Source organism: Tasmannia lanceolata, unplaced genomic scaffold, assembly GCF_043159265.1.
Source record: "Tasmannia lanceolata isolate RefF3 unplaced genomic scaffold, GAP_Taslan_0.1 ptg000005l, whole genome shotgun sequence".
NCBI classification, from domain to species: domain Eukaryota; kingdom Viridiplantae; phylum Streptophyta; class Magnoliopsida; order Canellales; family Winteraceae; genus Tasmannia; species Tasmannia lanceolata.
In genome coordinates this window covers 1601618-1627733 of record NW_027518682.1, presented here as the reverse complement: position 1 = coordinate 1627733, position 26116 = coordinate 1601618, and the positions used below count along the sequence as shown (strand labels likewise).

General features: G+C 45.5%; 3 protein-coding genes, 1 non-coding gene and 1 pseudogene across 5 annotated transcripts; 3 read left to right on the top strand and 2 right to left on the bottom strand.

The window, feature by feature from the left end:
- Positions 1-974: 974 nt before the first annotated feature.
- On the top strand, positions 975-6071 carry LOC143876885 (uncharacterized). The gene is made up of 5 exons (XM_077378567.1): positions 975-1258; positions 1427-2492; positions 2592-3150; positions 3736-5091; positions 5596-6071. The coding sequence occupies exons 1-5, from the start codon at positions 975-977 to the stop codon at positions 6069-6071; spliced, it is 3741 nt and encodes a 1246-aa protein (XP_077234682.1).
- Positions 6072-13559: 7488 nt separating this feature from the next.
- On the top strand, positions 13560-16869 carry LOC143877028 (bifunctional pinoresinol-lariciresinol reductase 2-like). Its single transcript, XM_077378740.1, has 4 exons — positions 13560-14030; positions 15437-15677; positions 16185-16388; positions 16510-16869. The coding sequence occupies exons 1-4, from the start codon at positions 13695-13697 to the stop codon at positions 16671-16673; spliced, it is 945 nt and encodes a 314-aa protein (XP_077234855.1). The 5' UTR covers positions 13560-13694; the 3' UTR covers positions 16674-16869.
- Positions 16870-18097: 1228 nt separating this feature from the next.
- On the bottom strand, positions 18098-22835 carry LOC143877026 (Tetratricopeptide repeat (TPR)-like superfamily protein). Of its 2 annotated transcripts, none has more exons than XM_077378738.1 (3): positions 20157-22835; positions 19874-20043; positions 18098-18198 (listed from the first exon to the last, which is right to left on the bottom strand). In XM_077378738.1, the coding sequence occupies exon 1, from the start codon at positions 22588-22590 to the stop codon at positions 20302-20304; it is 2289 nt and encodes a 762-aa protein (XP_077234853.1). In that variant the 5' UTR covers positions 22591-22835; the 3' UTR covers positions 18098-18198; positions 19874-20043; positions 20157-20301. The 2 variants fall into 2 exon arrangements, with proteins under 2 accessions (XP_077234853.1, XP_077234852.1); XM_077378737.1 differs by lacking the exon at positions 18098-18198 and adding an exon at positions 18983-19443.
- Positions 22793-22874, bottom strand: TRNAS-GCU (transfer RNA serine (anticodon GCU)). Its single transcript has one exon. It is a non-coding gene; the product is annotated as a tRNA-Ser (tRNA).
- Positions 22875-23405: 531 nt separating this feature from the next.
- Positions 23406-25718, top strand: LOC143877027 (pentatricopeptide repeat-containing protein At1g08070, chloroplastic pseudogene; annotated as a pseudogene).
- Positions 25719-26116: the final 398 nt, after the last annotated feature.

The following is a 26116-nucleotide window of genomic DNA, read 5'->3' as shown; positions in this document are numbered from 1 at the left end:
AGGACCCTCGCCAGCAGGGGTAGTTTGGTAATTACACAGAGTAGGCGAGCTTGAACCTATAGCTGGTCGACACCTGTCTGGGAGCATTAACTCCCCAACTACCCCAATTTCTCCCTATAAAAGGGCCTTCAAAGCTCATAAATCAGGGTATTGAAATTCTCACCCACCACTCTTACAAACACCCTCTTCACTCCGGCTCATACTGACTTGAGTGTCGAAGGGCCTGTCTGGAGTACACTCCGGGTCGGTCATTCTGACCTCGTTTGCTCCTGTGCAGCACACAGCTCGTCCGGACTCTACTTCCCCCCAGCTCGGCTCTTACGTCACTGCCATATCAGTTAACCGATTTTGGGCATAACAGATTGGCGCCATCCGTGGGACCCCTGAACTAAAGGTTGTTCCAACCACTTCACAAAAATGGCAGGACGCAAGAGTGCGCGGGTGCCAACCGCACGGACCACCCGAGCCGTGCTACCCGGCAGGACTCGGAGTGAGCGACTCGCCTCGCTGGTAGTGGCAGCCTCCGCCACGGCTGAACAAAACCAGCCTCGCTCCGTAAATCTTAACTCCGTGCCGACTCCAGAGCAAGTCCAAGCTCTCTTCCAACAGATGACCGCTCTCGTTGGTCAGTATCAGCAGCTGCTCCGGCGCCTCCCCGACCTCCTCCGGAAGCTCCACAACCTGTCCTCGAAAGGCCAGAAATCCACAGGGGAGGGTCGTCGCGTCGTAGTGAAGACCGGACTCACCATTCCCCCGGACAAGTCCGTCACCCCATAGCCAGGCATGCACAGACAGAGTCGCACCGCCGTAAGAGGTCTAGGTCTCGCTCAGCGCAAAGGCGCCGGGCTCACGAGGAGCGCGCGCCACAGGCGAAATCAGGGTCCCGTCGTCGGAGCCCGGAGAGCCACTCCGGCTCTGCCGCAGGCCAATCCGTGGGGAGAAACAGGTCACCAGAACATAAAGACGACCCAGTGATGCGAAGGATAGAGGAGATGGGCCACAGAATCGAAGAGCTGGCTAAGGATCAAGGCCGGCCTGTGTCTAGGGCGTTCTCGAGCAGAACGCCGTTCACCGATGATGTGATGAGTGCCCCAGCACCAATGGGGTTTAAAATGCCAGCTATCCCGCAGTATGATGGGACCACTGACCCCGTCGACCATTTGGAGACGTTCCGGACATTGATGCTCCTCCACGGTGCGTCAGACGGTTTCCTCTGTAGAGCATTCCCGACAACCCTCACAGGTGCAGCTAGGGATTGGTACTCAAGGATCCGACCGAACTCCATCAATAACTTCGAGGACTTCGGAGAAGACCTAGTTCGTCACTTCATGAGCAGCCGCAGGCCAAGGAAAACAACAGCATCCCTGATGACCTTGCGGCAGGAGGATAATGAACCTCTCAAAGCCTTCGTCAGCCGCTTCAACAGGGAGGCACTCCAAGTGCCAGATTTGGACCCCTCGGCCGCTACGAACGCGCTTCTCGCGGGTGCTAGATCGAATGATTTCCGCCGAGCAGTGGCCCGCCGGAATCCTCACTCCCTGGCAGACCTAATGTCCGGGGCAGAGGAGTACATATCTGTAGAAGAGACACTGGCAGCTCTGGATTCGAGTCGGAGGAGAACCTCTGATGACAGGAACCAAGACAAGCCCCATGCTAAGCAGCGCAGGGACGACAAGGTCGTCAGAAGGGACAAATCCCCGCACAGGAGGGAAGAAAACTTCACCCCTCTCAACACCTCCCGGAGGCATATACTGGCGGCCATCAGCGGAGAAGAGTTCATAAAATGGCCAACTCCAATGATCTCCAAGGGAAACAGGAGAGACAAATCGAAGTACTGCCGGTTCCACATGGACCACGGACACGATACAGACGATTGCCGACAGCTGAAGGAGGAGATCGAGCAGTTAATCATCAGAGGCTACTTGAAAAAATATGTCCGGAGTGACACCCGCGGGAGTGACCCCAAGGAGAAGGGTCCCCAGGGCCGAAGCCCTCGGCAGTCTCAACCGCCCCCAGTCCGAAGACAGTCTCCATCGCCGCCCAGTCCACCGCCAGAAGCACACGGCTCCCAACCAAGAGGAGTCATTGGCACAATCATGGGCGGCCCGGCGGCTGGAGGCACCTCCTCCGCTGCTCGGAAAGCATATGCGCGCCGGGTCAATGCCGTGCATACATGTAGCAAGAAAGCGAAGACGGAGAATGAGATCTCCTTCTCGGACGCGGACCTTGACGGCCTGATATTACCACATGACGACGCACTAGTCCTGACTATGCTTGTCGCAAACTGGGAGCTGAGAAAAATCCTGGTAGACAACGGGAGCTCAGCCGACATTCTGTACTACCACGCCTTCGAAAGAATGATGATAGGTGACGACCGCTTAAAGCCTGCAAACTCAGATCTTTTTGGCTTTTCAGGAGAAGTAGTCAAGGTTGAGGGACAAATCGAGCTCCCTGTCCTCGTCGGAGAACCGCCCTGCCAGGCCTTCGCCATGGTCAACTTCCTAGTAGTGAGGGCCACCTCGGTCTATAACGCTATTTTAGGACGGCCTGGCCAGAACCTGATCCGCGCCGTCGCGTCCGCTTATCACCAGAAGATGAAGTTCATAACGCCCAATGGCGTGGGAGAAGTTCGAGGAGACCAGCCGCAATCTCGGGAATGTTATGCAATGGCGCTTAAGGGCAGAAATGCGACGGAGTCGTTGCCAATCGAACTACTGGACTTGAGGGACGAAGCTCAGGGAACTCAGCCCGCCGAAGACCTTGTCCCCGTCCCCCTGTGCGAGAAAGATGGAGAAAAGGTAGTCCAGATCGGCTCCTCTCTTGATGACGGCGTCCGGCACAACCTCACCCAGTTCCTCCAGGACAATGCGGATGTCTTCGCATGGGCCCCCACGGACATGCCCGGCATCAACCCGGAGGTCAGTTCGCACAGACTAGGTGTCGACCCGACCTGCAGGCCGGTGAAGCAGAAGAAGAGACACTTCGCTCTCGAAAGGCAGATGGCGATCAGAGAAGAGGTGGAGAGACTCCTAAGAGCTGACTTCATCCGAGAAATCCAGTACCCGGACTGGCTGGCAAACGTAGTCCTGGTGAAAAAGGCCAATGGGAAATGGAGAACCTGCGTCGACTTCACGGATTTGAATAAAGCCTGTCCAAAGGACAGCTACCCGCTCCCAAAAATCGATCAGCTCATCGATGCCACCGCAGGTCACGAAGTGCTCAGTTTCATGGACGCCTTCTCTGGATATAACCAGATCAGAATGTATGAGTCAGATATCCCGAAGACCTCCTTCGTAACGGATCAGGGGACTTACTGCTACCGTGTCATGCCCTTTGGCCTGAAGAATGCTGGGGCCACGTATCAGAGGCTTGTAAACAAACTCTTCCGGAATCAGATTGGCAGCAACATGGAAGTATACGTCGACGACATGCTGGTGAAAAGCCTAAGCTCGCAAGATCATGTCTCCGATCTAGAAGAAACGTTTCAAGTCCTGAGAGACAATAAGATGAAACTCAATCCCACCAAGTGCACTTTTGTGGTCAGCTCGGGGAAGTTTCTGGGGTTTATGGTCAGCCAGAGAGGGATAGAGGCCAATCCAGAAAAAATCAAGGCCGTGGTAGAGCTCGCTCCGCCGAAAACCATCAGAGAAGTGCAGCGACTGACATGGATGATAGCCGCGCTGGGGCGCTTCGTCTCAAAATCTGCAGAGAGGTGTCTCCCTTTTTTCAACGCAGTCAAAGGCCTCAAAACCTCGCCCTGGACAGAGGAATGCCAAACCTCCTTCGAGGAGCTGAAGCAGTATTTGTCCTCTCCACCGCTATTGACAAAACCGGAGCCCGGTGAGGAGCTAATCTTGTATCTATCTATAAGCCCCTTGGCTCTGGCTGCGGTCCTAGTTCGTGAAGAGCGCAGCCAACATAAACCGGTCTACTACGTTAGCAAAGCCTTGCACGACGCCGAAATAAGGTACCAGCGGGTCGAGAAATTGGCTTACGCACTGGTAATGGCGGCCAGGAAGTTGAGACCGTATTTCCAAGCTCACACGATAAAGGTCCTAACTGACCAGCCGCTTAGACAAGTCCTCCACAAGCCAGATACTTCAGGACGATTGGTTAAATGGGCCGTGGAATTGAGTGAATTTGACATCCGGTACATGCCCAGGCCCGCGCTCAAGGCTCAAGTATTGGCAGATTTCGTAGCTGAGTGCTCCATCCCCCAGCAGATCGCCGAACCTGAAATCGCCCAAGCCCCAGCAGCGAAAGGTACTACTACAGCCGGAGAACCAGCAGAAGATGAAGCCAGAGCAGGAACCATCCCCATGCCACCAGTTGAGCATGATCCTTCAATCACCGAAGCACTTTGGGAAGTGCACGTGGACGGATCCTCAAACAAGGCTGGTTGCGGAGCCGGTCTGGTTTTAACCGGGCCGGACGATTTCACACTAGACTACGCCTTGAGGTTCGGCTTTCGCGCTTCCAACAATGAGGCTGAGTATGAAGCACTCCTCGCTGGAATGAATCTTGCAGTCCAGACCGGAGCCCAGAGATTGAAAGCTTACTGTGACTCCCAGTTGGTCGCCAACCAAATCCAAGGTATATACGAAGCCCGCGACGAGCGAATGATTAAATACCTCTCCCAGGTCCGGCAACTATCCTCCAAGTTCAGAAGTTTTGAGGTTGTCAGAATCCCCAGGACGGACAACACAAAGGCAGATGTACTGTCCAAGCTGGCCGCATCCGGATACACGACTCTCGGGAATATATGCATGGAGTTCCTACAGGCCTCCAGTATCGAAAGAAAGGCTGCTGAGATAATGCAGGTGGAACACGAGCCCTGCTGGATGGATGAGATCGTCGACTACCTGCGTAGTGGGAAACTGCCTGAGACCAAGAGAGAAGCGCGCAAGGTGATCCAAAGAGCAGCCCGTTTTTCACTTGATGGCGAGAACTTGTTCAAAAGGTCCTATACTCTCCCATACTTAAAGTGTCTCCGGCCCAGCGACGCCACGTATGCCCTGCAGGAGACACACGAAGGTATTTGTGGGGAGCACTTGGGGGGCAAAGCCCTGGCGATCAAAGTCCTCCTTAGAGGTCTGTACTGGCCAACGTTGAGACAAGACGCGCTAACCCTGGTAAAGAGATGCGAGAAATGCCAAAAGTTCTCCCCCACCATTCATCAGCCCGCCGTGTCTATGGCCCCAATTGTCAGCCCGCTACCCTTCGCTATTTGGGGAATAGATATCTTGGGCCCCTTCCCACCGGCCTCCGGAAGGCGCACCTTCGTAGTAGTGGCTATTGATTACTTTACCAAATGGGTGGAGGCTGAACCTCTAGCCCAGATCACCGAACAGAATGTGCAGAACTTCTTCTGGAAATCAGTAGTCTGTAGATTCGGGATTCCTCGCGCCCTGATAACAGACAACAGCAAACAGTTCGACTGCCGAAACTTTCGGAAGTTTTGCTCCGACCTGAAAATTGAGCAGCGGTTCACCTCCGTAGCACACCCACAGACCAACGGGCAGACAGAAGTCACAAACTGAATCCTGCTGCAAGGGATCAAGAAAAGACTGGACGAAAAAGTTGGTCGATGGGCAGATGAGCTGTATCACGTCCTATGGGCCTATCGCACCACCCCGCGCACACCAACGGGTGAGTCCCCATTCAACCTGTCCTTCGGAACAGAGGCGGTAATACCTGTCGATGTAGGCACCCCGTCCGCTAGAATTTCCAACTTTAACGAACAGCTCAACGGTGACGGGCTCCGCGCGAATCTTGACTTATTAGAGGATGCCAGAGAAGAATCCCGAATAAGAGTCGCCGCCTACAAGCAGAAAGTATCTCGCTACCATGACTCGAAGATACGCCCTAGAGAGTTTCGAGTTAGAGATCTTGTCTTAAGGAAAGCTGCTATCTCCCAACCCAAGAAGGCCGGAAAGCTTTCCCCAACCTGGGAAGGGCCTTACCGAGTAAAAGAGGTGATTCGCCCGGGAAGTTATAGACTGGAAACACTCGAGGAACAACTATTACCACATGCCTGGAACTCGAAGAACCTTCGCAAATATCACCAGTAGCAAAGTAACCGACACACACAAAAAAAAAACTTTGTAAATATCTCCTGAATGTGAATGAAAGAACCTTTTCTTTTTGCAAATGCCTTCGTGTCCGTTAGATTTCGAAACCCAGTTCACTAAAACTAGGGTACTCAACGTTTGGTTCGCCACGGCTCGTCTCCGCAAAGACCGGGAGCCCACTCCTGGTCCGGAACCAGCCCGGATACAAAAAAACCAAAGCTCCTTCGAAACCCAGTTCACTAAAACTAGGGTACTCGACGTTGGGTTCGCCATGGTTCGTCTCCGCAAAGAATCGGGAGTCCACTCCTAAGTCCATGACTCCAACCTGGAGCGATAGTTACGCATCATGCAAAAAAAAGCAGTATAAACTAGAGACGGACAAGCATTGAAGAGTTAGACAAACAAAAGTTCTTTCCATTCATATGTTGGGGCCTCAGAGGACCATTACAAAAGGGAGTTGGGCCTCCAAGGGGCCATTACAAAAAGGAATCACGTAATCGCCAAAAAAGGGGCGGAAAAGAACTCAGGGCGCCTCATCGCCCCCATCCCGCGCTGGATCTGCCCCCGGGGGCAAGAGTGCGTCAGCTGCGGCCGGCTCCTCGCCAGTGAGCGTCGGCGGATCAGGTATAACCATCCTCGACAGGTCAACGCCCGGATTGGAATCCTTGACCTGCCCAAGGCAGTCAAAGAACCCTATCTTGTAGGCCTCACTAGATAGAAGAAGAAGTTCGTCCTCCTTCTCCTGAACGGCAGTCGCCTGCCTCGATAGGGCTCTCTCCCTCTGAGCGTTGAGGGCTTCCGTCGCCTCCTCCTTCTGCGCGGCCAGCTGAGCGGCAAACTCTTCTCCCAACCGCTTGATCTCTTCGGCAGATTTTTCTACGGACTTCTTCAGCTCCTTCGCCTCCTTCTTCAACTTCCCATTCTCCTCCTCAGACTTAGTTATAGCATCAGAGAATTTCTTACTCTTCCCCCGCAGATCATTGAAGTACACTCCGATCTGCAAAAATACAGAGGAGCAAGTGTTAACACAAGCAAACAAAGCAGAAGGCGAGCAAAGAGTAAGCGTACTCGTCAGCCATCTTACCTGATAAAGAGAAGAGAATACGGCCTCTTCGGCCGTAGCCGGCGGCTCGTGGAGAACCTGTTGCTTGTCTTTGTCAAGAATACATTTAGTTTGAATCTCTACAGCCACCCGGCTCTCTCCAAGGCCGGAATCAGTCTTTTGGACGGCCCAGTTCGGCCGAAAAACGTTATCGCCGTGCCTCGACGGGGGCGGAAGGGTGCCAACAGACGTCGCCACGGTCTTCGAGGACCCTGCGCCCCGGCCGGATGAACTCACCAGTTTCACCGAACTCTTGGGCTTGGGCTGGGGCGGTGCGTCCTGAGTCGGAGCCGGACTCGCCGTCTCTGGGGCCTTCCTTTTCTGGCACTGACGGACCGTCCCGAAGGCCCCCTTCCTCATCTTATCCACTAACGACTGCTGCTGCATCTCTGAAAGATAGGCAAATACGAAACCAGTCAGGGACAAAAAAAAAAAAAAACAAAGGGGTGGAGAGACGAATTTTAAAGGAGGCTATCTACGTACGTGCCCGGGTCGCAGTACTAAGGCCCAACCCAACCAAAACCTCTTCCCCTTGGAAGTCTGAACAATCAACAGGCCCCTCATGGTCCAGCACCTCCCGAAGTAGAGCGAGGGTTCTCGCATCTTCACCCTCGAGAAACGGTTTGCGACTCATCGCAACTGTATCCGGGGTTCCCCATTTCAAAGGGACCGGCCAAGGCTCGCTGGACTCCGTGTCCTCGACATAAAAGAACCTGTTCCTCCACAGGTGTATGGAGGTGGGAATGCCAGTGATCATTTTTATCTCCGGACGCTGGCTAATGTAAATCCAACCCCCACCCTTGTGCTTCTTCAATTGCGCACACGCGCGGAACAACGGTACTGACAAGTCCCTCCGAAGCCGGCCCCGAATGAGGTATACAAACCCCGTGAGCAGCCTCCACGAGTTCGGCGCCACTTGGGCCGGAGCTAGCCCGTAATGCTGAAGCACCGAAGCGAAGAAGGGGTGTAGAGGAAATCGGAGTCCGGCCCTCAGTGACTCGTCGTATATGCAAATGTCGGAGCTCTCGTTACAGGCTCTATCCCCCTCCATCGCCTCCCTCAGTCCAAACCTGGATGGGATGCAGTACTTATCCCTAATCACTGCCATGGCGGACTCATCCAGGTAGTTCTCCTCATTGAGAGCCTGTATGTTGTAGGTAGGGTTGGCATCCATACGGGCCCGTGCTACGACCTCAACGGCCCGGCCTGGTTGAAACGTTGTGGACGCCTCGCCGGCGTCACTACCAACACTCCCCCTTGTGGGACGTAACTATCCGTTAGAAGCGGAGCGGTGTTCAGGTCTAATATCGCCTCGTCCTCCCCCTCCTCATCACTACCTATAACAGTCACACTCGCCATTTTCGGGGCCGGTGACCAAGTAGGCCTATCCTCGATCCTAATCAACGATCTAGACCCTGAACTACTAGAAGACGATTCCCCCGAACCGGACTCAGAACTAGAGCTACTAGACATGAAAGTAGGAAAAGAAATGAATGAGACGCGCTCAAGAAAAATTACCGGATCACACTGAATGCTCCCGAATCCACCGCCGTTCACAAAAACTACACGGCCCGAACTGACCTTCGCCGAACTGGACTTCGCCGAACCGACAGAGGAAAAAGAAGGGAGAAGGAGGAGAAGTAAAAAGTGAAAGTGAGAAGGCAAAACCCACTCTTATATAGATTTCTCTGAGGCGGTGTGCATTAAATGAAGGGCGCACGTCTCGAGGACGCCCGAGGGGTGCCACGTGTCTCGTATTAACGGCGGGCACAAACTTCGAGATAAGTTCCAAGCAGTCCGGCCCAAGCCGGACTGGATATGACGCGTTTCGCTAAACGACAAAAGCAGTCCGGCTTGGGCCGGACTGGATATGACGCGTTTCGCTAAACGACAAAAAGCAGTCCGGCCCAAGCCGGACTGGATATGACGCGTTTCGCTAAACGACAAAAGCAGTCCGGCTTGGGCCGGACTGGATATGACGCGTTTCGCTAAACGACAAAAGGCAGTCCGGCCCAAGCCGGACTGGGGTCGCTAAACGACAAAAGGCAGTCCGGTCCAAGCCGGACTGGATATGACGCGTTTCGCTAAACGACAAAAGCAGCCCGGCCCAAGCCGGACTGGATATGACGCGTTTCGCTAAACGACAAAAGCAGTCCGGCCCAAGCCGGACTGGATATGACGCGTTTCGCTAAACGACAAAAGGCAGTCCGGCCCAAGCCGGACTGGGGTCGCTAAACGACGAAAGGCAGTCCGGTCCAAGCCGGACTGGATATGACGCGTTTCGCTAAACGACAAAAGCAATCCGGCCCAAGCCGGACTGGATATGACGCGTTTCGCTAAACGACAAAAGGCAGTCCGGCCCAAGCCGGACTGGGTCGCTAAACGACAAAAGGCAGTCCGGTCCAAGCCGGACTGGATATGACGCGCTTCGCAAAACGACAAAAATCAGTCCGGCCCAAGCCGGACTGGGTCGCTAAACGACAAAAGGCAGTCCGGCCCAAGCCGGACTGGATATGACGCGTTTCGCAAAACGACAAAAATCAGTCCGGCCCAAGCCGGACTGGGTCGCTAAACGACAAAAGGCAGTCCGGCCCAAGCCGAACTAGATATGACGCGTTTCGCAAAACGACAAAAATCAGTCCGGCCCAAGCCGGACTGGGTCGCTAAACGACAAAGATTAGTCCGGACTGCTTCAGATTCCGGACTACCTCCAGATTCCGGACTGCCTCCGATTTCCGGACTGCCCCAATTTCCGGACTGCCTCAATTTCCGGACTGCTCCGGAACCCGGACTGCCCCAATTTCCGGACTGCCTCCAGATTCCGGACTGCCTCCGATTTCCGGACTGCCCCAAACTCCGGACTGCCTCCATTTTCCGAACTGCCTCCAAAATCCGGACTGCCTTCGATTTCCGGACTGCCTCCAAAATCCGGACTGCCTCCGATTTCCGGATTGCTTCAGATTCTGGACTGCCTCCAGATTCCGGACTGCCTCCGATTTCGGGACTGCCCCAATTTCGGGACTGCCTCAATTTCCGGACTGCTCCGGAACCCGGACTGCCCCAATTTCCGGACTGCCTCCAGATTCCGGACTGCCTCCGATTTCCGGACTGCCCCAGATTCCGGACTGCCTTCGATTTCCGGACTGCCCCAATTTCCGGACTGCCCCAATTTCCGGACTGCTCTGGAACCCGGACTGCCCCAACTTCCGGACTGCTCCAAAATCCGGACTGCTCCAGATTCAGGACTGCCACAGGACAAGCCTCGACCACTCTCGATCGGAAGCGTACTCTACCATATTTCCCCAAGTCACCATAATAACTTGGAGAACTGGGGGGCAACTGATGGGGTGCGACAGCGCAGCAGCCTGTTAGCTTCCAACACGTGGCTAGAGGAGGGCCCACCGTAGGACCCTCGCCAGCAGGGGTAGTTTGGTAATTACACAGAGTAGGCGAGCTTGAACCTATAGCTGGTCGACACCTGTCTGGGAGCATTAACTCCCCAACTACCCCAATTTCTCCCTATAAAAGGGCCTTCAAAGCTCATAAATCAGGGTATTGAAATTCTCACCCACCACTCTTACAAACACCCTCTTCACTCCGGCTCATACTGACTTGAGTGTCGAAGGGCCTGTCCGGAGTACACTCCGGGTCGGCCATTCTGACCTCGTTTGCTCCTGTGCAGCACACAGCTCGTCCGGACTCTACTTCCCCCCAGCTCGGCTATTACGTCACTGCCATATCAGTTAACCGATTTTGGGCATAACAGGTTCACTGCTTGAGGGGATATCTTTGTCCCACGTTTTTCTTTGTCTTTATAACGTGGGGGGATATCATTTCCCTATTTAAAACCATGTCATTCACTTGTTGTGCTAAGGCTTCTCACAATATAATTCCCCATTTTTAATATGGGAAAAGAAAGACAGAAGCAGGGGATTTGCTAGCGCCCATTGCAAAAGGCATTTTGAGGATGGCCTATTGCATGTGAGAGCAGCCACCTCATGAATGAAGACAAAATCTGCGGAAAAGTAAGCCTGTGTATGCAAAAGGCCATTCTCGAAATCCATATAAGGAAAGACTATTCCGTGGAGGATAATATTAAGAAAGGATTTTCATTTATTTTTGGCCTTTCTGGTGTCAATGAGTGGGGACATTGACAGTTCAAAATCTATTGTTTTTTGACCTTTTGCTTATCTTCTAGTCCAAGTAGAAATACGGCAAGAAAGTCTGTTCAGGAGTCAGGACTCACGAGGGCTGCGTGGGCCATTGTAGACTTGTAGTTGAACCAATATACAAGGGAAGTCATATATTCGCCCCTTTTCTTCACTGGGCCACCCCACTTCAGTGTATTTAGAGAAAAAAATTGTTGTGCACGTTTTTGAAGAGAACATGGATAATATATTCTGCCTTTGTGCGATAAAGAATTATTAAATTCACAACTCTTCCTAGCATTCCTCAATGAAAAACGAAACTTAAGCCAAAATCTATTTAATTTAGTGATAATCTAATTAAAAATTTATAACATAGCAACTCTTAGAGCCAAGTTTTAATGAATGGCAATTTGCTGCAGCGAAATTTTTTTCTCCTTTTTCCCCTACCCTTCTGAAAAGGAGATTAATGATAGTGGGCCGCTACCTAAGTATGGGACTAGGTTGGACCCAGCCTCACATGCTTAGCCTAACGTGTGCGTTCCATCAGTCCTGTATTTGAGTCACAAAATGAGTGACCTGTAGAGAGGACTACTTTGAAAAGGCTACTTGGTAAAAAAAAGAAGAAAAGAAGCTAGAGTAATACCAATGTGGGGCAACCCGTGGAAAGGCTACTAAGAAAAAATGCCCAAGTGAATAACATCATAGATTACACCGACTAAGACAGTGAATGCTTATGCGTGTTGGAATGTTACAGTCATGACTAGGATCTTGCCTGGGGATTTGGCTGTGTGGGACCTAGCTTGGTACGGGACAGTCTTAAAGGGCCTAGCTTAAAGTGTTCCATCACCTTTGGAGCTTTTGGCGTATTGATTAGGTATTTTTTTTTATACGGCACTTAACAGCTACAATTCTCTAAGCCCCATGTTTGTTTTGGATTTTAATAATCGATTTAGAGTCCAAAACTATTGTTGAACTCAAAAAGTACACACATTTTTAGTTCAATAATCAGTTTCTGACTCAGAATTGATTTTCAAAATCTAAAACAGGGCCTAAGCATCAAAATGAGAAATGCTGTTTCCTAGCCACCCAATTTATTGCTACTTGCACTTGCATATCTTTTCATTTTATGTTTAAATTTCTTTCACTGTTCTGTAATTTGTAGTAGTTACACCGGGTCCAGAAGTAAGAAACTAGTATTAAAAAAAGGAGAAATTATATGATGCTTAATATAAGTGGCTAGCTGTTGGATCAAATGTCAAGGGCGGTACCGTTTTGACGGTACTTGACGGTCGGCCACCGTATGTAAAAACTCAAAAAGAGAAATTATATGATTAGGGGGAGTGAAAAAGAAAAATACTAAAAAAATGGGTGGTAACAGGCAAAAGCTTACATCAAAATTACTAAATTAGGCATCTCTACCTTGGGTGGTATTTCCTCTCACCCTCCTGCCTGTTACACCAACACTACCTACTGCAAAGCATTTCCCAATTAGTCATTGAAAGGGATTTTAATCCCTGTTCCAAACAAACCCCAAATATTATACCAAATTTGCTTCAAACATTTCCAAAATCATGTGTTATTTTACCATACCAAACTAGTATAAGTAATTGTTAGAATATAATTAGCAAAATTAAAACGTGGAAACTAAACCGCACAACCCTCCAGCCATGATGATCGATTGTCATTGCTCTGGGATACTTGCGATCCGACCGTTGAAGATGCTCCCTTGAATATCGTCCGTTGATTACTAGATGGATCTCTCAATCTAAGTCTAAATACTCTGATCAATCAAATCTTAGGTTTTACCATGGTACATCTAGGACCAACGAAACTCTAGATAATAACCATTTAAACCTTTTTAGATTGTGGAAATTAAAAAATTTCCATAAAAAATAAATTTCAGTCATAAATGTTTTTCTTGCAATCCAAACATAATCTATTATCTATGCTAGGAAATCCGGATTCTAATCTACCTAACTAATAGTGGCAATGTGGGCCACCCTAAAATATTTAGGATTGAACACGTGTCTAGAGGTGTGAGGTGAATTCCGTATCATTTCTCGAGAAATTATATGGTGGCCGGCCGTCAAATCTGCAAGGGCTAGGTGGCACCTCGCTAAAACACTCAAAATATGTGTTTTGACCGGATCAAAAATCAACCTGGCCTTGTATAAAAAACCATCATTTCTCTCTCCAACCTCCACCTAGCCCTTGCTACTTTGACGGTCGGGCATCATGTAAAAAACCATCATTTCTCTCTCCAACCTACATCTCCTTCCCTTGACTATGGTTAGGTTAACTAAATCTAGACATCTATCCCTCTATATATATGTGGTGAATTTGTGTGTGTGAGAGAGAGAGAGAGAGAGAGAGATGGAGATGGGAAAGAGCAGGGTTCTGATAGTAGGAGGAAGTGGGTACATAGGGAGGAGAATTGTGAAGGCAAGTTTAGCTCAAGGGCATGAGACCTACATCTTATACCGGCGGGAGATCGGGGTTGACATAGAGAAACTCCAGATACTCTTGTCATTCAAGGCACAAGGTGCACGACTCATAGAGGGCTCATTTTCCGATCACCGGAGTCTTGTAAATGCCATTAAACAAGTCGACGTTGTTATCTGCACCATCTCCGGCGTTCATATAAGGAGCCACCACATCCTCCTTCAGCTCAAGCTTGTTGAAGCGATCAAAGAAGCAGGAAATATAAAGGTAAGATCTCAACAGTTTTTTTTCATCGATTGCGCTCTTATGGTAGATTTTAATTAACATTTGGGTGTGTAATAAAATTGCATGGCAAAACTAGGGCTGCAGCAGGGTCGGGTTTTTCAAAACCCTAGCCCAACTCTGGATCCTACTTTCTTGGCCCTGACCCGCTCTGACCCTGATCAAGGCCTAAGAATTCTCAACCCAACGCCCGCCCTGCAGGGCTCGGCGCAGCTCTGGCCCGCCCTGATTGACCCAAACAGTAATGGGCATACAATTCTTGTTTGAAAAATGCTAGACTACATATAAAATATCAATTCTTCTTAATCCCACCTAAGAGTCACACAAATACCATGTCCCGAAATCTTTCAAAGAAGAGGATGAGGGCATTTTGGTCATTTTGAGAGAAACTACCAAAAATGGTTAGATGTACTCTCCGTGTTATGCAAAATACTAGGGGTATGCTTGGAACCATTGAAGGCATTTCTCGGCTGGCTGTTACATGTGAGAGGAGCCACCTCAGATTAATCAAATGAATAAGACAAAATCTGCTCTCACATGCAACAAGGTAGCCGTGAAATGCCTTTCTGGCAATCCCCCCTGGCAATTCCCCTTAAAAAACATTGATGCAGTGGTATGGTGTGTGGCCTAGTTTCGCTTCCCTTGCTATCCAGGTTTAATGATCTGATGGCCCACCAACAGTTGTGGGGTACAGCCGTACAGCCTATTTACGTTGTGGCCTATCAAATGAACGGTTTGGATCATCCTAAGAAGTGGACCCCACTGTACTTTTCGAAAAGGGATTTGTTAGGGAATTCATGCATGACGGAGCAGGCTTACTTCCTTTTCAGCAGATTTTGTCTTATTGAATGGTCTCTGATTTCTCAATCTTTCATTGAATGATTTGAGGTGTCAAATGCAGAAAATCTAGCAAAAGATATAGATCACTTAAATGATTTAAATTAGGAAAAGCATAAAATCTAGCACCCATTCGACAAATCTTGACCTTCCAATTCTGTCAGATGAATGCAGTCTTTGAGCTATGGCCCATCAAAAGTGGGATCCATCATGCTACAATCAGAAAAATCCTTACCATCCACTTTCATCTGATGGCAAGCCATTTTAGGATGGGGCCCATCCATATGATTGGGTCCCACTAGAATCCATCTTTCCTCAGACACTTAAAAACTACAAAATTTGTGGGTCCTTTTTTTCTTATCAATTTAATTGCAAAAAATGGATTTAAGTGTATATTGTTGTTCATGATGCATGAAGGCAGCTGGTTACGTAATGAGCCGGATTCGTCTCATTATCAAAACATGGTGGTGTAAATATCAGTATCCTTTTGTTTTGTCATTTTTAATCTTCTCTTATGAGAACTAATCCAATAATTACAACAATAAACCTTGCAGCGCTTCCTACCCTCTGAGTTTGGAACAGACCCAGCGCAGATGGCGAACGCCATGGAACCTGGAAGGGTGACATTTGATGACAAGATGACCGTGAGGAAGGCGATCGAGGACGCCAAAATCCCCTTCACTTACGTCTCAGCGAATTGCTTCGCGGGTTATTTTGGGGCCGGCCTTTGCCAACCTGGTAGTATTGTGCCTTCTAGGGAGAGTGTGTGCTTGCTGGGTGACGGTAACGCAAAAGGTAGACCCAAAACTTAAATTTTTTTTTTAATGAGATAAATTTCAAAATCTTCTATGCAATTAATTATCCTTTTTCAAATATTTGATTATTAATGACATAATTTAATTATGCTAAAACATTAAAGAAATTATTTAGGCTGATGATATTGACACTACCATGTTTTGTTAATTGCATTAACTCATCTTGGTCTTTTATTATCTATGGAGCTGTCAAAGGTTATTACAATTCACAAAAAGCTATCAAAGAAAAGACAAGGTGGTTTAGTGCAATTATCAAAACATGGTTGTGCCAAGATCACTAGAATGTATTTAAGTTGAAAATTGGACTGGGTCTTGAATATATTAGTTATTTTATTGTTATTTTTAGTTAAATTTTGAATTTCAAATATAGATATTTTTAGTACTTTTGCACTTCTATTTCATGTCTTACGTGTAAAAGTCTATAAATAGAATGCAAAGTCACTCGAGATATTAACGCATTCTCTTCTTATTGTGTTCCATGGCATAGCAATTTTTGTGGATGAGGATGACATTGGAACATACACCATCAAAGCGATAGATGATCCTCGTACGCTGAACAAAACACTATACCTCCGACCACTCGAAAACATCCTCTCTCAGAGAGATGTGATCAGAATCTGGGAGAAACTCATCGGGAAAGAACTCGAGAAGTCCACAATCTCTGCTGAAGAATTCCTTACTATGATGAAAGGTATTGCATTATTATTACTGCCTATAAACACCTACAAAAACATAAGGCACTGAGAAAATTACAAAAACACAGAAGAATAATAACATGGTATCTATAAGTAATTTTTTTCTTCTTCTTACAGGTCAAGATTATGCGCAGCAAGTAGGATTAATACATTACTATCATGTTTGCTACGACGGCTGTCTTACTAATTTTGAGATAGGGGATGAAGGAGAAGAAGCTTCAAAGCTGTATCCAGAGGTTAACTACACTCGAATGGATGAATATCTAAAACGTTATCTATAGAAACTCCTAAGACCTGCCAATAAAGTCTCGGTAACCAAGACAGGATGTCTCCCATGGAATTGACAATAAGTTGCTCAAACATTTTCATTCCATGTTTGTTTCTAAGACAATCAGTGTTGCATCTGTTTGTTTACTCATTCTGTGATTTGTTTATCCTTTTTTCGTACTTGATAATAGTTACTCAACTTCTTGTTCATTCCCATCAGGGATAAATTTTCATGCACCAGTGGTAAGGACATGTGAATTGCAAATGCAATTTACAGCTGGGGATCTAATAATTAATGCTCTATAAATTTATAATGTTTTATATATTATTGTTCAGACCGAGGACAATAATTTATACTCTCTTATTTCTAATACTTAATACAAAAATCCAGTAATGTAAGATACATGAGTATCTTCTTTAGTGACACCGATTAAAGTACATACAAGTGAACAATAACGTTGTTAAAGCACATATTATATGCTCATTCTTCAGTCTCTTTAGTGGAATTCTTTGTGGTGGTCGCAACCATGGTTTTAAATTTCGGTTTCGGCTAAAATTTCGGAGTTATCCGAAACCGAATTTTCGGATGAAATTTGGTGATGGCTAACGAAAAGCCGGATTTTTAGGACGAAATTTTGATCGAAATTATTTAACGGAATTAAAAAGTAATATTTTATTATGAATTTCGACGAAATTTCGAACGAAACCAAAATTTGGTAAATTTCGGTTTTAGTACCTTTTTGTTTCGGTCCTCACATAAATCTGAAATTTTCGGCACAAATGGCAGATGCAGGCAAGACAACAACATTAGACTCCCACCTGATAGTGGCAGTAGGAGTTCGCTGGGTTTTCTCTTGCTAGACAGCCATGTATAAAAGCTGATACAACTGAAATGTAGGCAGCTCAAGGAAAAAGAGTTGGACGAAGGAAGTCCCACGTAGCTGGGGGGGGGGGGTTATGGGGATGAAGCAAACCTATCTGGTAATTAATACTCTCTAATACCTGATATAAAATGCGATCAACAAAACTATTAATTATTATTGTGTGGATTATGTGTGTAAGCTCAACTCTCAACTCAATAAAGCCTTTGTCCCAAACCAGTTGGGGTCGGCGGATTATATGTGTAGGCAATTTAGCAAAAGCAATTTTGCAGTCCTGCTTCTTTTAGGAGTGAAGTGCCACCTCATAACCTTAGCTCAAGTACAGTGTTAAGGTTTTGCAAACACTGCTAATGATTATCTCCACTAATGCCAGTAAAATCTTGTGGATCTGTATTAACACCAAGAGTGACTTGCGTATGTTTACAGAACTAGGAATTATTCAAAAAAAAAAAAAATGTTAACAGAACTTGGTATCAGGATAAAGTTGCATTCAGTGTTGATAATACGAACTCCTTGTGAGAATCCATACATGAAAATTATAACTTTTTCAATTTGAATGTTAGTAAACTATATTGCATCACTCCATGGATTTGGAATTCAGTTTCATAAAGGTGGTCATGCTTTCATCAGCCACTCCTAGGCCAGAAGAAGCATTTGACTGCAAATTAAGCCTCAGTCACCCCAAGGAAAAATCAAGAATTCCATCATCTCCTCCAAGTTGCACAAAAGCATATAAATGCAGTCAATTCAAGATAGTCAATAGGACTTTTCTTTAAAACTCTAAAGATCGAGGTTCTCATTCAGATTTGCCTAATTTGTGGAAGAGGAGGCTCAGATTTACATCTAATCTGCCTTAATTTGGAGGCAAATAGTTGAAAAGAAAAGGCTACATCCAACAAGTACCAAAAGATTGGGAAATGCATGGCACAAAGACGACCCCACCTAACGAAATATCTTTCTAAAACCGAATCCCCCCACGCCCCCCCCCCCCCCCACCCACCCACCCACCCATTCACTCTAAACCTAACCCTAGACTCATAAAATGAACATACATTACATATTGACTGCCATACACCCAAACCTCTGCCTCTAGGTGGTTCCTAGTTTCCCAATCCCCGCATCCCTTCCAATATTTTCCCCTATTATTTTTTGCCTAAGGAAAATCACAGTCGAACTCCAACAGATTCTTTCATATTAATACAAATTCAAGATATCCATCAATATCCACCTCAATTTGGAGGGAGAAAAATGAAAAGACCTGAAGGATTAACGGAATCGAGACATGACCATGATTTTAATAGGATAATCCCTAAATTCACAAAAATCGGCTTAACATCCAACCATTCTAAACAGGAATCTATGCCAGAAATCCATAAAGATGTTAATAACCTAAAAGTTTCCCAAATAGGAACTGCAGAAGCTCAAACAATTCAAAATGGATATAGCGACAAATGGAAAGTAAAATGTATTGGGGATAATTACCCAGCATGATACATGAGTTGCCTTTAACAGAGAACCTAGGCACTAATTTGACATTGAGATTTCATAACTTAACTGAATTGTCTTTACTTTACATAAGCCAATGGACATGGATTGTATGTATTTTACATGCATGAAGTGTCGATATAAGTAACTAAATAAACGGATGACTGAACACAGTTTTCACATCGATACTTTATGTTAGTTGAGTAGGTTCATGATTTCAAAAGGTCATCTTAGTTACCTTTGCTTTCATCATATCTTTCAGCTTGAAAAACTTCTTGTGCAAGTGATTCACTGCAGTCTTCTTCACATCATTTTTCATGCAGTTTTACTTCGAAAAACCCAATCATGATTCAATTTCAGGATCATATAATGCTTGGTTTCTTCTTCCACCAAAATTGAAGCAGTTCCTGAATTTCAGCTTTACCAATCAAAAAAATAAATAAAAGATCAGAAGCTCTTCCATCCCTGAGAGTTTAATATTTTTGTTATATAGCAAAGAGTGAAGCTTGACCCGTCTCAATGCTATACTCTCGAGAGCATCAGCACTAAGGAAAAGGCTCAACCCTAAGAGTTGAAACTTCAGTTACGACTTAAGACTATTGGCAGCTTGATGCCTCCTAGCCAAGAAGACCTTAAATCAAGACTCAAGAGAGTTGATGCCTCCTAGCCAAGAAGACAATAAATCAAGACTCAAGAGATGGTCTCAAGTAGTAGATTGACAGTGGGGTTTATGGGAAGTTAGAACCATTTAAAAACTTTAACGTCGTGTTCACAAAAAAAAAAAAATCGATTCAACCAATTTTCTTCTCAATTTTAACATGAGTAAAGAAAATAGCACATGGGTTCACCTCAAGGTTTGCTTAGGAAGTAGAAGTTTGTAAGCACGCAACCAAGCACCATTCATCTCCGACACAGTGAAGCAATTGTTATGGGCATATGTACAATCACCTTAGTGCATCAATGAGTTCCTGTTGTCGTGTTTCATTCGTCCAAGGCCCCCTGCACTCCTAACAGATCCCTGAAATAGAGAAATTAATGCATGAAGACAAGAGAAGCCAAGTTTAATATGATACAATGCAACAGATTCAAAAATTACACTGAGAACTCAATCAAGGTGAAATGGAACATCACCTTGTCATCCAGCGGAGAAAACATGAGAACAAAAATTCAACTGAGAATCTGCAAAGGTCTGATGAACCCCATCCAAACTTGGAGGTCCAGTTCTAGTCATGCTGCAAACCATTTAAAGCATATTTTTGTATGGGAACATAACCAGCTAAACATATTTTTGGTTGGGAACATAACCAGCTTCTCTCATTTGCAAGCACAGATCTTCTAACATCACATATATCTCCCCCATTTCCGAGTGCAACCGATCCTCTACACAAAACACATGGACCTCGTCCCTGACTTTAATCCAGCTCTGACCAGGAACCTTCCTCACACCCCCACTCTTCATCAATTTCCTTAGCCTCGCAACATCATCCCAACAACCCGCTGAAGCATAAATGTTACACAGCAAAACATAGGCTGCAGAATTGTAGGGATCCAACTTCAAAATACTTTCAGCAGCTCTCTTTCCAAGCTCCAGATCTCCATATATTCTACAAGCAGCAAGTAAAGTCTTCCAAACTACAACGTCGGGTTCTACTGTCATTTGATCGATAAACCTTTCAGCTTCTCTTAAGCAACCAGCACGGGCAAGCAAGTCAACCATGCACGAACAGTGCTCCCTTGTTGGTGCAACGCCATAATCACTTTCCATGGTTTTATAATAGTGGAGCCCTTTGTCCACCAAACCAACACGGCTACAAGCCGAAAGAACACCAACAAATGTCACATGATTTGGCTTAACACCCAATGATTGCATGTCGCGAAAGAGTTCTAGAGCTTCTTTCCCATACCCAAACTGAGCATAGCCAACAATTAAAGAGCTCCATGAAACAACATCAGAATTACGCATCAAGTTAAACAATTTCTGAGCATCATTGAGGCTCCCACATTTCGCATACATGTCAATCAAACTATTTGCAACTGAAAGATCAACTTCCAGCCCTATTTTAATGGCATAGTCATGAACTTGATTCCCCATTTCTAGAGTAGCTAAGCTGGCACAAGCACTCAAAACATTACTTAACGTGATCTGATCAGGTTTGTTTCCAGAACTGTGCATAAGTGTTGTTATTCGGAAAACCTTGTCAGCCTCATCATGCTGTATACAAGCAGTAAGAACCGCATTCCAAGAAACTAAATCACGATTGCCATTCATATCTGAGAATAGACGAAATGCATCGGAGAGATCCGAACACTTAGCATACATGGTAAGGAGAGTGTTATAAACAGGAATATATATGTCAAAACCTGTCTTAACAATATAGGAATGCACCTGTTGGCCTTGACGCAGAGTGTCATGACTTGTGCAAGCACAAAGCAAGCAACGGACTGTGATTTGATCTGGACTCAAACCCGAATCCCTCATTTGAGAAAAGAAGAACATGGCTCCATTGACAGCATCACTATAAGCAAATGCAGCTATAATTGCATTCCATGAAACTAAATCAGGCCTATCTATCTGATAGAAAGCCTTTTTGGCAGAATCTAAGCTACTACATTTTGCATACATGTCACTAAGTGAACAACCAGCAAAAGCATCTCTTCCTAAGCCAAACTTTATACTCATTCCATGTGTCTGTTTGCCATATTCCAATTGTAAAAGGCCACTACATGCACTAAAAACACTCCCAAATATAAACTCATTAGCATAATAAACACCCATGGAGAGCATTTTCTTAAAAAGGAGTAAAGCTTCTAGTTCATAACCCTGTTGTGCATATCCCGCAATTATTGAACCCCATGAAATTAAATCCTTTGTCGCAATTCGCTCAAAAACAACCAACGCATCATCAATTCTATCAAACTTTGAATACATTGCAACAAGCGCATTCTGAACGAAACGATCAGACCCAAATTCGGATTTAATGACATGACAATGCAACTGCCTCCCTAACTCTAAATCAATCATACTAGAACATGCTCTTATTACACTTCCAAAGACAAACTGATCAGGTATAAAACCCAAATGCCGCATTCGAAAATACAATTCAATTGCTTCTTCCTCTCTGTGGTTCTGCGAATACCCCGTAATCATCGAACTCCAAGTAACCACATTTCTCTCAGGCATTATGTCGAACACCCGTTGGGCATCAACTAATGACCCACATTTCCCATACATACTTATAATATGGTTGTGTAAAATCACATCAGGTTGAAAATCTGATCTGAGCAAATGGTCATGGACTCTTCTACCGTGTTCTAGAGATTTTAAAGAAGAACATGCTAAAATCAAATGGGTATAAGTGCTGGGGTTTATTTGGAAAGGGGTGTTGTTTTGAATGAAATTAAATGCTTGGAGAGACTGTTTGAAAAAGCTTTGCTTGCACAATGAGCTGATGTAATCGTTGCTTGATTGTTGGGTTTTGAAGTTGGTATCAGATATCATCATGAGTTGATGGGGTTGATAGTAATAACGGACAAATAGTCGTTGGTGTTTGAATTTTGTGGTCATAATGACACCACCGAAACTAAGTTTTGTATTAAGAAGAGTATTAAGGAAAAGTTTTTGCAGAGGTTGGTTTCAAAAAAGTTTCTCAGATGAGAGAAGTTGATGGCGGGATTGCAGAGAGGGATATAAAAATTATGATAAAAAAGTTGAAGAGGGATGAAAAATATGAAAAAGGAAAGAACCAAAAAAAAAAAAAAAAAGAGAACGTCGCCTGAGAGATTCGAACTCTCGCGGGGAAACCCCATGTACTTAGCAGGCACACGCCTTAACCACTCGGCCAAAGCGACTTTTATGTACAATAGTTTTCGTATTTTATTACTAAAGACAAATCTTGAATTGCTAAATGCTAACGGCCTGCCTGACCCATTTTAAAGGCTGGACATTAGTAGGTTAGGATTAAGTCTACAATGTGGAGGTTGAGATAGCTATAGTTCCAACCCAACTACTCTCTACCAAGCACGCTTAACTTCAAAGTTCTAATGGGATCATGTGCCGGATCGCATTCTACTCGCTTGAGCCATAAAATGAAGATTATTGGCGGCCAGAAATATAAGGAAATGGAGGGAAAAGGGGTCTAATTAGTGTAAAACTAGTTTGTTAAACAAGAAACCCATCCCTTCATCCTCTAATCAAGTTTGAGAATGAGATTGTGAGTGACTGGCAGTAGCATAAACTAGGGTGAAATTTTTCCTAGGGAAGTGAATAGAGTGATATATTGGCCCCTTTTTTTTCGACAGCCCCCTCCAGTGTATTTTTGACAACCCTTTTACACTATAAGGGGCTGTCCTAAGGAAGAAAAGGGGACAAATATTTCATTTCCTTGTTTTCGGGCTGAGGCAAATTGGCGGGAACACTCACAAGGTGCGCAATACGCACTTATTATTGTATTTTTCGGTTGCTCGGAGACGTTAAAAGGTTTAAATTCGAAACTCCCACAGTAGATCAACGGCCAAAAACTGTACAGCTTCTCTTATGCTCCTCCGCGCCATGAATTTTCCTTCTTCCACGATTTCTCCCATCATTGAAATTAATCACCAACAACTCCCCTTAATCCTCCGTAGACTAGAATCCTGCAAATCCATGGAAGAACTCAAACAAATCCATGCCTCTGTCATCAAAACTAGAGCTCTTCAAACCCATCTCGTAATGAGCAAAATCCTATCTCTCTGTGCACTTTCACCTTTCGGAAACCTAGACTACGCTCGAGCCTTTTTCGCCGGGATCGAAAACCCGAATAGATACATCTACAACACGATTATCCGAGGCTTTTCGCATAGCAAGAAAAACCCAAAAGAATCCTTGTTGTTCTATAGGGAAATGCTTGAGAAAGGCTTTTTTCCCGACAATTTGACACTTCCATTTCTTCTCAAGGGCTGCACTCAATCACGGGTTTTGAGAGAAGGTGAAGAGATTCACGTTCACGCGATCAAGACGGGATTGGAATCTGATGTTTATGTGAAGAACACTTTAATGAGATTTTATGCCGTTTGTGGGGAAATTGACTCTGCACAGAAACTGTTTGATAAGATTCCTGAACGGGATTTGGTTTCTTGGACTACATTGATATCGGGGTATGCTAAGTTGGGTTTTTCGAGGGAGGCAATTAGGGTTTTTTTAGAGATGGGAGATGCGAATTTAAGAGCAGATGAGGTGACTATGGTGATAGTACTTTCTGCTTGTTCTAAATTGGGAGATTTAGATTTGGGTAAACAAATACACAACTACATTGATGAAAATAAGGTGAATTTGGATGTCTTTGTAGGGAATGCTTTGGTGGATATGTATTTGAAGTGTGGTGATGTTGATTTTTCTTATAGTCTGTTTGAGGAAATGCCTGAAAGAAATGTGGTAACTTGGAATTCTATGATTTCAGGGCTGGCTCAGCAAGGGGAGTTCAGGGAGGCCTTGTCGGTCTTTCGCCGGATGCAAGGGAAAGGAGTTGAACCAGATGATGTTACTTTAGTGGGTGTCCTTAATTCATGTGCTAATCTAGGGGCACTTGAATTAGGTAAGTGGGTTCATGTGTATATGGATAGGAATGGCATTAAGGCAGATGGGTTTATGGGAAATGCGTTAGTAGACATGTATGCAAAGTGTGGGAGCATAGATCAAGCCTTTGGAGTGTTCAACGACATGGTTTGTAGAGATGTGTACTCTTATACGGCTATGATCGTTGGGTTCGCTATGCATGGACAAGGGGAGAGGGCTTTGGGTCTCTTCTCTGAGATGGATAGGGTTGGGATAAAACCAGATGAAGTGACCTTCATTGGTGTCCTATCAGCATGTAGTCGTGTGGGGTTAGTGGATGAAGGTCGTCGACATTTTGATGACATGTCTAATTTGTATGATCTCAAGCCTAAGATTGAGCATTATGGATGCATGGTAGATCTATTGGGTAGAGCAGGGCTCATAAATGAGGCATTGGAGTTTGTTAGTAGAATGCCAATTCAGCCAGATGCCTTTGTCTGGGGAGCTTTGTTAGGGGCTTGTAGGGTCCACGGAAAAGTTCAGCTAGGCGAAGTCATTGCGAAACGTTTGTTGGACTTGGAGCCAGAAAGAGATGGGGCTTATGTACTCATGTCTAACATGTATGTATCTGCAAACCGATGGGGGGATGCAGTAAAGGTGAGAAAGGCAATGAAAATGCGGAAGTTGAAGAAGACTCCAGGGTGCAGCATGATCGAATTGGATGGTGTTGTTCATGAATTTCGTGCGGGTGACAAAGAACACCCGAAGATCAAACAAATATACATGATGATGGATGAAATTGTCTGTCGTTTAAAGGAGGCGGCGTATGTGGAACATACTACGAATGTATTGTTCGATGTGGCAGAGGAGGAGAAGGAGCATGCTCTGTGTCTCCATAGTGAGAGGTTGGCAATTGCTTTCGGGTTAATTAGTACAAGGCCTGGAACAGCATTAAGGATTGTGAAGAATCTCCGTGTGTGTAGTGATTGCCACTCTGTAACTAAATTCATATCTAAAATTTTTGGCAGAGACATAGTTGTGAGAGATCGAAATCGTTTCCATCATTTTAGACAAGGATCGTGTTCGTGTCAGGATTTTTGGTGATAATACATAGTAGAATGATATGGAAACTGGATTATAACCAAGTTAGTAAACTTACAATCCCTGCTCGCCCACGGTGAAGAGAACCTGCCCATGCACTCTCTCATTGTGAAAATCTTTGCACTGTATGATATCCTAGGTTCATATTCTTTTTAATTATATATTATTGAAAGGCACTCTTCTGTAAACAGATTGTTTCTACAATAATGAAAATCTCATTTGAATGACTTCTGCCGCAAATAAAGCTTTATGGATGTCACTAGTCACTACTCAAAAAAAATCTCATTTTGAATATCAGACATCCTCCAGTTTATGTGTACAATTCAAGTAGAAACTTGCACACTTTTATGGACGGTCTGATTCCAAATTGAGTGGACTCAAGCTCAAAAAACAAGATTCAAAATGCACTCCAAAAAGAACCTCACACATAGGGGATCCGAATGTGTGTAATGTAACTGAC